Raw genomic sequence first — 11,110 nt, 5'->3', positions numbered from 1 at the left:
ATAATAGCGATAATACACCTTTCCATAGCGGCAGAGAGGTTTGCGCATGCAATCCGAGAGATCACGACATCAAAATTTCTCTCCTTTCACTGCGCACTATTTTTTTCTATGTGTCGAAGACGGAAATTGTACTTTTCTTCTTTAGGAACGAGTAACGATGGTTTTACTGTAACCGGCGAGGGTGGTGTAATTGCATTAACGACGGAGGTCGAGAGAAATGGGAAATTCCTAATGGAGTGTCGCCGGATCAAGGATGGTAAAGTAAACACTGCCGATAGATTATTCTCGAGTCGCGATTAAAATCTTGAATATTCCACCGATCGCGCATCATGTGACAATCGTTTTTATTTCAAAATATTCCTTGAACTCTTGCTTACTTAATGTATATAAGAATCATTATTATATACCTTACAAAAATATTATAATATAATATTTTTTTAGATATATGTATATTAAAATTTTCCTGAGATTTATACGCTAATTTTACAATAATAAATAATGTTTACGTAATTTATTGCATTGACTTACAACATGACTTATTATTATATGGTTTTTTATATTTTAGATTTAATATCAATCCTTAGGAACAGATTTAACGATAAAAAGACAGATTGTTGTTAAGATATTAAAATTCATGTTGTGATAAACTAATATTTCATGCTCTTTTTCAGAAGAAATTTAAGATTGTCTAAAATTCGATAATAATACATCTATTCTCGCGTTTGTCCTAATATAAATATAGATGTGATTATAGTTAAAAATGTCAATTTTTTTTTTACTTAGAAGATTTTTGCAACCGTAGAGATGAAGATGTTCTACCTGTTTTATCTACATAAACCATCTTTATTTTCTGATTTCCAGAAATAGCATCGGTGCTTCTCCCCTCGAGCCACTTTCGTTTTTTTCCTTTTCTTCTCACCTTTCCTTTCATCATTCGTGGCCGAAACGTGGCATCCCGATGTCATGACGCAGCTTGGATGTTCTTTGTGAGTGAAATGTTCCTCGTAAAGGCTTCAAGGCCGACCAGATGACTTCCTCTCACTTTTCTGCCCGTCCTATACCTCTGCTCTTATGGACCTCGATCGCGAAAGCCACCTTTCTCTCTCTCTCTCTTTCTCTCCTGGTTTCTTCTCGTTTTCTAGCATTCTATCCGCACTCTCTCTCGAATTATTGGGCGATTCATGGCTCTCCCATCTTGATCGTCCCAAGGCTGCATGGCACGCGAGAACAGCCGAAATGGCAGAAATGTCGAACCTTGTCCGGTAAAATCGAATCGAAGATAAACTTTAAAGTTCAGCGCTCTCGTGCTCACGGACGAATTATACTCGTCTATAGGTCATCCCTTTTGGATCAGCCGCCGATTCATACCGCAACACGTTACTTAATACCTACAATTTTTAGCTTTTAAATTATTCCTATTTAAAATCCAGGCTACAAGAGACTCTTAAAAAGAATGAAATTAAAATGTACAATGCTGAATGATTGTCCAATATTTTTTTTTTACTATGATTCATTGTCATGTCTCGAAACAATTTTTGCATGCCGCGATTTTGCAAAATGATATTTCGATGGGCGAAAGAAATTAAACGCGCGTTATAAAGATATTGTGATTGAATGATGAAATGGATCGATCATACTAAACTTTTGGGAGTGATAGATGATTCGACTTCTCTCTCTCTCTCTCGCATAATGCGAAACGTAAGAATGCGGGAGTGCACGCACCAAACGCCTCTGACATTCCAAGAGTCATGGTAGGAGTTTCTCCGATGGGCACATTCCGCGAAGTGTGCATCATTATTCTTTTATCATGACACGAATATTTACAAAATGTGACAAGACATAAACTTTAAAGTTCAGCGCTCTCGTGCTCACGGACGAATTATACTCGTCTATAGGTCATCCCTTTTGGATCAGCCGCCGATTCATACCGCAACACGTTACTTAATACCTACAATTTTTAGCTTTTAAATTATTCCTATTTAAAATCCAGGCTACAAGAGACTCTTAAAAAGAATGAAATTAAAATGTACAATGCTGAATGATTGTCCAATATTTTTTTTTTACTATGATTCATTGTCATGTCTCGAAACAATTTTTGCATGCCGCGATTTTGCAAAATGATATTTCGATGGGCGAAAGAAATTAAACGCGCGTTATAAAGATATTGTGATTGAATGATGAAATGGATCGATCATACTAAACTTTTGGGAGTGATAGATGATTCGACTTCTCTCTCTCTCTCTCGCATAATGCGAAACGTAAGAATGCGGGAGTGCACGCACCAAACGCCTCTGACATTCCAAGAGTCATGGTAGGAGTTTCTCCGATGGGCACATTCCGCGAAGTGTGCATCATTATTCTTTTATCATGACACGAATATTTACAAAATGTGACAAGACAATAATGGAAAATGTTGTGCCAATAGACGCCGATCAGATTAATTAAAAGTCGAATGCGCTTATTATCGGAGTTCTTAAATGTGTTGATTGATACATAATGTATTTTTTTTTAACATCACAACTAAAAATAGCTATATTTTTATCTGCATACGTAAATTGAAAATCTCCCACAGCCATTATATTATATCCATGTTACACTTATATTTCTTTTATATATTTCAAATTTTGTTATCACTATTTAAACTTCGATATACGCGATTCGAAAAAAAAAATTACATTTTAAAAGGTATGATTTCACAGATATTAATTTAAATTTAAATAAGTTTGTATTTTAAACTCGTCACATTTTACATTTCGCGTCTTCTCCATTCAAATAATATAATTAAAGTAATTATTTTAATTATAAAATATTGTTTTGTCAAAACTTGTATTGCGAAAATAATTGAAAGACAGCATGAAATAGAGTCGTTTTCCAGAAACACTTTATTGTCATATTAATTTACATTTATATAATAGATTTAAGTACTTGAGGGATGGCATTGTTTTGCTATATATACATCACTTAGTAGCAAAGAGGAAGACTTTGTTCTTTCCAATTAGCACCTATTATAATAATTAATACGCTGACTTCTCAATTTCTTCTTCATATTTTTGATACCGCTCATATTTTTGATACCGTGTGGCAAAACACGAACAAAGTCTGCCATTCTTCGAGAAAGACGTAATATCCTTATATGACTCATGTACCCAAAATATATTAAAAATCCTTATATATAGCATTAATTATGTTATCGAAAATTCGAGTATGCAAAAATTGATCTTTTGCTCCGAAACGGCAGCAGCACATTTGTTGTGAGAAATTCGTTGACGAGATCGTTTTACAAAGATCTTGAACTTTGCAATATAGAAGACGACATAGTTTTTCAACGCAGTTTTTAAGTCGTCAAATTTAATTAATGTGTATTCTAAGAAATCTCAACAAGTTCAAACAAGTATCATCACACGGATTGGCGATTGATTTAACCCCTGCGATATGCTTTAGGTTTCACTTGGACCTCCTCCTGTTGAGTCTCCTCGACCTCCTCTTGTACAGTCTTACTTCCTCTTCCTCCGAACCTGCCGCGCCCTAATGTTCTTGTTTCGCCACCTGCGCTAGCTTTGTTACGATTATTTGTGCTAGCTCTGAAACACATTATTCAATTCACATATAACATATTTCATAAGATATATGCGAGAGTTAAAATAATCATCTTTATAAAAAATTATTGTACTTTTACTTTTGTTTTGAAATAGAAAAATACTTAACGTTATTAAGACTTAGATATAATATAAATATAAATCTTTTTTTTTATCACGTTGCATTACTTTGTCTTTGCTGTTGTATGTTCTGCTGCAGAATGCGTGGTAGCAGTTTCCCGTGAATGACTGCTGGGTCCGGTCTGCGCTCTTCTCCTCTTCAAGGCGGCCAAGAGATCGTCATTTGATCTAAAATTATATTATGCGCATATTTGTTAGAAAAATGTCTGCATATTATACAATATCTAAGGAGGGAATATTTCACTAAATAGTTACCTAAACGGCCTGACGCCACCAGCATTACGAAGCTTTTTCGCAGATTCAGTCGTTGTCGTAGGAGCTTCATGTTCCTGACTGTTTTCAAGCCCATCTTCGCCTTCCACGTCATCTTCCTCAGGTGCTTGTTCTACCGGTTTCGATGTTGTTGATTGAGTCTAAAGAATGAAAAGAAGAAAACAAAAAGATTATTTTATATATTCTATTATCAAGATATCACACACAAAAATATAAATATCAGATCCAATTTTTAATATAATCATAATTAATTAATCGTGATTTGTTCGCAAATAAAACTATTGACAATATCTGTACATTTCATATATATAATGTTTTATTTTTTTATATAAGTGTATATTTTGCAAACCTTGTCTCGTATATTGTTTGTTTCATATATATTATATATATATATATATATATTAAAAATATATTTGGGATAAACGTAAATATATATTCAATATAAATCAGTGCATTAATTGTAAAATACAGTAGACTCACCGGTGATACTTTTTTCTTCCCTACAGTTGCTACATTAGTTCGTCCTCTCGAGGATAAGAGACCACCTAGCCGACTACCTGCTGGTTTTGTCGGTGCTGGCGTCACCGGTGCTGCTACCTCTTCCTCATAATCATATTCCTCCTCTTCGGCTGATCTGCAGACGGCTATTATACAGAGAGCGAAGATTCTGCAAAAAATACGTTATGCATATTATAATTTCTGTCTATGTATTAGCCTACTTTATAATTCACTTTGTTTAACATGAAGTGACATGCAATAGCTCTATTTTTTATTTTCTAAAATAGGTCCTTCAATTACAGACATGCTAGAATGGAGATTTTTTCAAAGAGTGCATAAAAATGGAATGAGTGCAAGTATCTAGCACGAAAACTATGCATAAGTGTTGTAAATTCAAATCTATAGATATTACAAGAATTACGGAAGAACTAGCTGCAGATTGCAGCACGCGATCCAGCATGCAGATTACGTCCTTAGAAAATTATTTTCCTTCTAGTCGAAGAGGAAGGCGCCAGACCAAAAGATCGTATGAAAACCACTAAACAATCTGTGCTGTCGCGTATTGAAAAAAAAATGTTATTCAAGTACGTAACGCTGCGAAACAAGTTTATTGCGGTTAAATTGACAGGTTGCATTTAGGAGACGGCAAAATATATGCAAGTCAGATTATTGCTCTGCGAATTCAGAAGCTAGAGCGCGCGAGATTATGCAGCTTTAGGAACTAAAAGAACAGGAGACATTCTTATGCATTACAGAGAGAAAATTCTCTAGAATTTTTTTCTTATATAATCCACATTTTGACTTTTATGTTTTTTAAAGGAATCTTTATTTAAGATCCTACTGTTATATTAAAGAATACTTCTATATATACATAACAATTTTACAACTCGATTAAATTTTTATTCTTATTTACATAGTAAGAACTTTTTTCTTTCACTATTTTGGAGTTTTGTTAATCCTCTCTAAAAAATAAGTTTCTAAACTTTTACATCTCTTTCTGCTTATTTTAAGTATACAATTTTCATTCGCAAGGGGACAAGAGATTAAGTTTTTTTTTTCTGGAACAGATGCATCGAGCAATTGTTTTCACGCAACGTTTTGTGCAGAACACAAGTAAAATAGAATTCCTAGCCGCAACTTTCGCCAGAATCGAAAAAAAGAATCCGAGGACGAAAGATCCTACTTCATGAGACATGCGCTGCAACGATTATTACGTATGCTCGACGTGGCTCGGCGCAGCGCGTGTTCGTTCGTTTCGCGTGATAGTAGATCCGTGTACACCAGGTGGATTTTGACCTGTGATATTCACGTACACGAGACTTACTTTCTCTGCTCGTGCAACTCGCACACCGCACTGTTCGGGATTGGCCGCGCCGTTACGACGGGACATTCATATACGTGAGGCGGCTCACAAATGTCAAGAAAACCAGCCAAACTCGAGGCCCCGGGTAAGAAAAGAGAGTTGAAGGGAGGGAAGGCAAAATTTCGAGGGATCCGCAAAAGTCCGGCGATCCCGATCGATAGATCGCCATAGGAATATCCACGCGCTGGACGATTGCGAAAACACGAATTCGAAACACGAATTGGAACGAGAATAATGACGACATTCTAGAGGATGACAAAGGCATTCGTTATCGTTTGAAAGAATATTTCGTAAGAGATACTGTTTCTGTAAAATTATAAATATTTTTTAATAATAATTTCTATACACTTTTTAATTTCGTGAAAAAAATATCAGTAAACTATTCTTTCGAATAATTATCTTTGTATGAATCGACAAAATCGCATGAATCACATTTTTTTCGAAGCTTGGCTATAGTCAGAATTTTATTCTCTGAATCATTAAATGTAATCACAATAATTGCATTCAAGATTAATTTAAATTAAATCCTTCATATCTGAAATCATTAACGTATTATGGTTGTGTTTACGCAGACATGACATTAACCACGTGGATCGCACATGTTGCATCCAAATCATTACTTTATTGAACAGAAGTTCTTTATTCGCGAGCAATAATTAAGTTCTTTGCTAAGGAATTCTAAAGAATAAATTATATCCCGCAGATGATGATGCTCTTTCTCTCTCTCTCTCTCTCTCTCTCTCTCCCTCTCTCTGTAAAGCTTATTGAAAATAACGCATATCATTTATTATAATATGTCGTAATAATGTTTTCGATGAATATTTCTATATTATGAATATATTAGCTGACGCTTAATTAATATTCTTCTGTTTCTAAATATTCTCGCTATGTCGTGGATAAAAATCCGTCTTTTTTTCGAAACGAAACAGCATCACTATTTATCGCTTATTATCGCGTGATATCATGCTTTCATCGTTAGCCAGGACAACAAACATATTTATACTTAAAGGTACTAAAATTATCTCCATACTTGCTTCATGATTAATAAGACACACGTTTCGTAAACGCTAATTGCTCGCGTTTTCTGCAATAAAGCTATGCGTGTTATTTAACTTATACATTGCATCAATAACAATTTTAATTTTGTTATCCTAATCAAATTTATTTTTTCTTTTTGTCACTGGATAATAATTAATAAATATAATTTCATACGCAAAAGTACAAAATTATCCTAATGCAGAATATATTTTCTCATTAGCATAATCTCCTAACGTATGCAAATTTTTATTTATATCTCGGGAATAAAATAATTTATCATACCTGTCCGATTTTATCGCGTCACAGGATCACTAAACTTGTTAGAACTTTGCCTTGGAAGGAAGCGATTACATTCGCATTATTCCATCTAAAGGATATCGTTAACGTAATGCATGGGAACCCATTACTTCCGTTGTGCATAAGAAATTTCGTTGCCATTATCCCTTTCATCTTTCTTTCTCCTTCTCTTTCTCTCTCTCTCTCTCTCTCTTTCTCTATCATTCTTTCTTATATTTTAGCTTCATCTTTCTCTTTACATATTTTTTCTTTTTAAATTAATGGAAAAGATTTATTGTGCGTTTGCCATATAAAGAGTTGAAAATTTCTTGTTAATTAAAATAGAGTTATCGTTAACATCAACATATTTAAAAAATAAGTTTCCAATCTTTTCTTATAAAAATGCAAATCAGGAATTGTGTTTGTGAAGTATATATTCAAATTTCTTTTGCACAAACTTAAAATATCACGTTTAACTTTGTTCTTTTAGCTTAATTTATTCTTTAATCATTTTCTTTCTTTCTTTTCTTTATATTTATTGATCTCTTCTTATCTTTCTAAATATTTCTTTATTTCTTAATTCTGTATTATAAATTTAGATTTAATGCACTTTTATTGCGTTCTTAAGAAAGCTTGCTTCAGCATATAATAAATTCTGTTTCTGTTTTATTCTTTTTGCTGGTTTATAATGCAGAAGCGAAGATACTTGATATACATTATTCGTAAGGATAATGCCAAGGAGAAACAACGATATTCAAGCCATACAAATTTCTTGTTTCTCTAGTGTAATACATATATTAATTGATCTCAGTAATAATCGCCGTTATGCGCTCTCGCTCTCCCGTTACTTTTCTAATCAATTTCCTGGTCAGAACCAGGAAAGAACTCGACCTACTGCAGCCGTCCGTTTGCATAACATGCAAACTTTGCATATGCCATTATTAATATATACATTATTATACATATTATACAGACACATACAAATCAAAAGTATATGACTTGCAGCATACTTGAGTATGAATCCGATCGAAATGTCGTTGAACGCGAGTGTGCAACGTGAAATAATCAATATAAACAAATATTTATGAAACACGGTGAATAACTTCTTACAAAATTGAAGCCCATGTTTTATGGTCGAATCATGGAACGCATTATCTTCAATTCGTATGGAAATATTATGTTAAACAATTCGGGATATATTGACTGTTGAATACCATAAATCAATCTACATTCGCGATCGAAAATTATCGGCAGCCGCAATTTCCGGCAGAGCAATTTCAATTACAGATATTAAGCCTGAGACAACGAGTGCGCATAGGTAGCAGGTATACCTTTCAATTGCGAATGTATAACTGGCCTTGGAATTATTCAGGTTGGTCACCGGAGGTGATCTGTAATCTATAGGTATGATCAGAATTGGCCGGTGTAACAATGCCTAAAATTTTTTTTTGCATCCTTATTTCTTGTTGCACTATTTGATTATCAGAGAGCATTTGATATTGTCAAATAATATGATACACGTGATGTGTGTGAATAAATAGATATATTTAAAATTATAAACAGAGCTTTTTGCCGCTTATTCCTATTTAATAATACCGCCAAACAGCTGTTCGATTAGGATAATTTATTATTTATGCGCAAGTATAATCATCTGCAGTCACAATATCAAAAGACAGGCGTGATTCCGATTATATTTGTTTATTATGGAGAGAGAAATCGTGAGAAATATTAAGTAGTTCAATGCTATAATAAAGTAAGAATCTATAAACTATGAAATTTATTTTAAATTAAAGTTGTATCTCTAATACACATAAATTTTATACAAGTTTTATTTTTACACCGAAACATTCGATTGTCTCGAATTGTGAGCCATGAATGGCGCGTACTCACGTGAACAATGTAAGTTTCATGATGTCGGGCGGCCTGTCGTAGAAATTGTGTTGGTTCTGCGGATGTCGTGGCCTTATTTGGCGGCTGCGACGTGCGGAAAACCACTTATCTGTGGCTGATTATTACCACTGGCCCGAAGAATGGATATTAGGCGACAACAGAATAGAAGGAACCGAAGGAGCACACCACTGTAATCGCGGAGGCTGTGTACTTTGGAGTGCCGAGGCGAGTTTCCCCTTCTCTCTATATATATGGCACTCTCACTCTGCCAACAACCACCCGTGCACGGTTCGCGATAGCATATGTGTGAGACTCCAACGTATCCTTAATGATACTCGTATACTCACCCCCTCACGTCGCGTGTGTAATACACCGTAAATACACGGATTTAGGTTTCGCACGAATCTAAGGAGGCAACGAGTAGCACGTTACTCGTGTACTTTGTAAGCCCGCTGGGTAATTGAATCCGTTGAATGTATTTTTATAAAAGATGATTTACATATCGTAGTGCGATAAGACATTGCATAACTATCGGTATGGTCTTTTGTAATTAAAAACTGCAATTTTTAGAGACGTGGCCATTTGTGTTATCTTACTACAAGAAGAATAATATTTTTCGAACAGCGTTAAAGAGAGAGAGAGAGAGAGAGAGAGAGAGAGAGAGAGAGAGAGAGAGAGAGAGATCATGATTTGAAAAAGAATCAACGATCCCTTGGGCAATGACGCACCTTCTTGTATCGATTGCAGAACATTTTCCATATATGCCGGTGACGAATCAATGTACATTGCTCGATAAATTGACGCGACGATATTTTCGAAGATATTATTTTCTTTTCTTTCGCAAAAAAACATATGCAACGTATGCGTTGAGTTTCGATTAAATATTCTGCAATTCTGGATAACTAATGACTGTTTTTCGATAACGTCACATTTTCGAGTAATTACCCCCCAAATTTAAAATATATTACATTGCGCTACTAATATATTGCAACAAGAGATATTCTATTTAAACATATCTACTATTTCATGCTGATAATACTATAAAATTTGTGTCAAAAATGCGTCGAGCAAAAACGTTATGCTAATTTAATCGTTATTTGAATATCGTTATTAAATAATTACACTTAGCCACGTGACTTTTTAGAATTAAGATATGAAATTTGTTTTTCGTGAAATAGTAGGAATAATTAAATTTCAATCAATTTTTCTGTTCTTTTTGTTTCTCGAGGAGACAAAAACATCAACTTCCGTCGTGTAACTTTTCCTTTCTTTTTCATCCAAAGTTTAAGAGATGATCGCGTCGCATATCATATTTTCCCCACGTATATTTTTTTCGCCGTTCTCCCGTGTTCTCTCCTTATCATTTTCAATATCTCGATTGTCCACGCTAATACACACACGCGTTTCGCAAAATTTATGCCTCTGGCATTCGCGACTCGTCTTCGCCCAGCACGATGTAAATTCAAATTCCAATGGTTGTGCTGTCTGTTGATGGCACGGCAAAGATATTGTCCAACAGGCAATAGGAACAAATCGATTGTGATTGAAAGAGATGCATGATCGCGATCGGTCAATCGATATTCGTGAAACGTTACTCAATTATTCATCTTCTGTTCTGATACGCGACGATGTTTAGATCGCCCTGACGATTCATCGGGATGCAGGAGGATTGCCCTGAGAGACAACGTGTCTTAGATCAGATCAGCAGTGAAAGTAAAGGCACAGACTTGTACAGCACAAGATACTGTAGGCGAGAATACCATGGCATCCTGTTGAATCCTACGGCCATATGCTCTTTTGTCGCAGCGTTGCGCGAAAGAAATCAAGGATCAATGAATCTTGACGATCGTAAAGATCGAAGCAATCTCCCTTTCTTTCGTCTTGCTTAATTTTTTAAATTATTTATTACCCAGAAAATAATATATGCGCATTAAAATGTTACTTAAAATGTTTTAATATTAGGTTTGCCAATAAATTTGCCATTAAGATAAAAGACAGCGGACTCAACTTATTTAATGGTGTTTAGAATTTTCAGATCTGTGGAATGATAGTGGAA

At 34.7% G+C, this 11,110-nt stretch overlaps 1 protein-coding gene across 1 annotated transcript; it reads right to left on the bottom strand.

Moving 5' to 3' along the window:
* Window positions 1–2,861: 2,861 nt before the first annotated feature.
* On the bottom strand, window positions 2,862–9,456 carry LOC115237673. Its single transcript, XM_029810878.1, has 5 exons — window positions 9,055–9,456; window positions 4,470–4,656; window positions 3,972–4,129; window positions 3,765–3,884; window positions 2,862–3,581 (listed from the first exon to the last, which is right to left on the bottom strand). The coding sequence occupies exons 1-5, from the start codon at window positions 9,072–9,074 to the stop codon at window positions 3,419–3,421; spliced, it is 648 nt and encodes a 215-aa protein (XP_029666738.1). The 5' UTR covers window positions 9,075–9,456; the 3' UTR covers window positions 2,862–3,418.
* Window positions 9,457–11,110: the final 1,654 nt, after the last annotated feature.

This window comes from Formica exsecta, unplaced genomic scaffold (assembly GCF_003651465.1).
Source record: "Formica exsecta isolate Colony F162 unplaced genomic scaffold, ASM365146v1 scaffold303, whole genome shotgun sequence".
NCBI lineage: Eukaryota > Metazoa > Arthropoda > Insecta > Hymenoptera > Formicidae > Formica > Formica exsecta.
The sequence above is the reverse complement of the archived record's forward strand: the minus strand, read 5'-3'. Positions and strand labels throughout refer to the sequence as shown.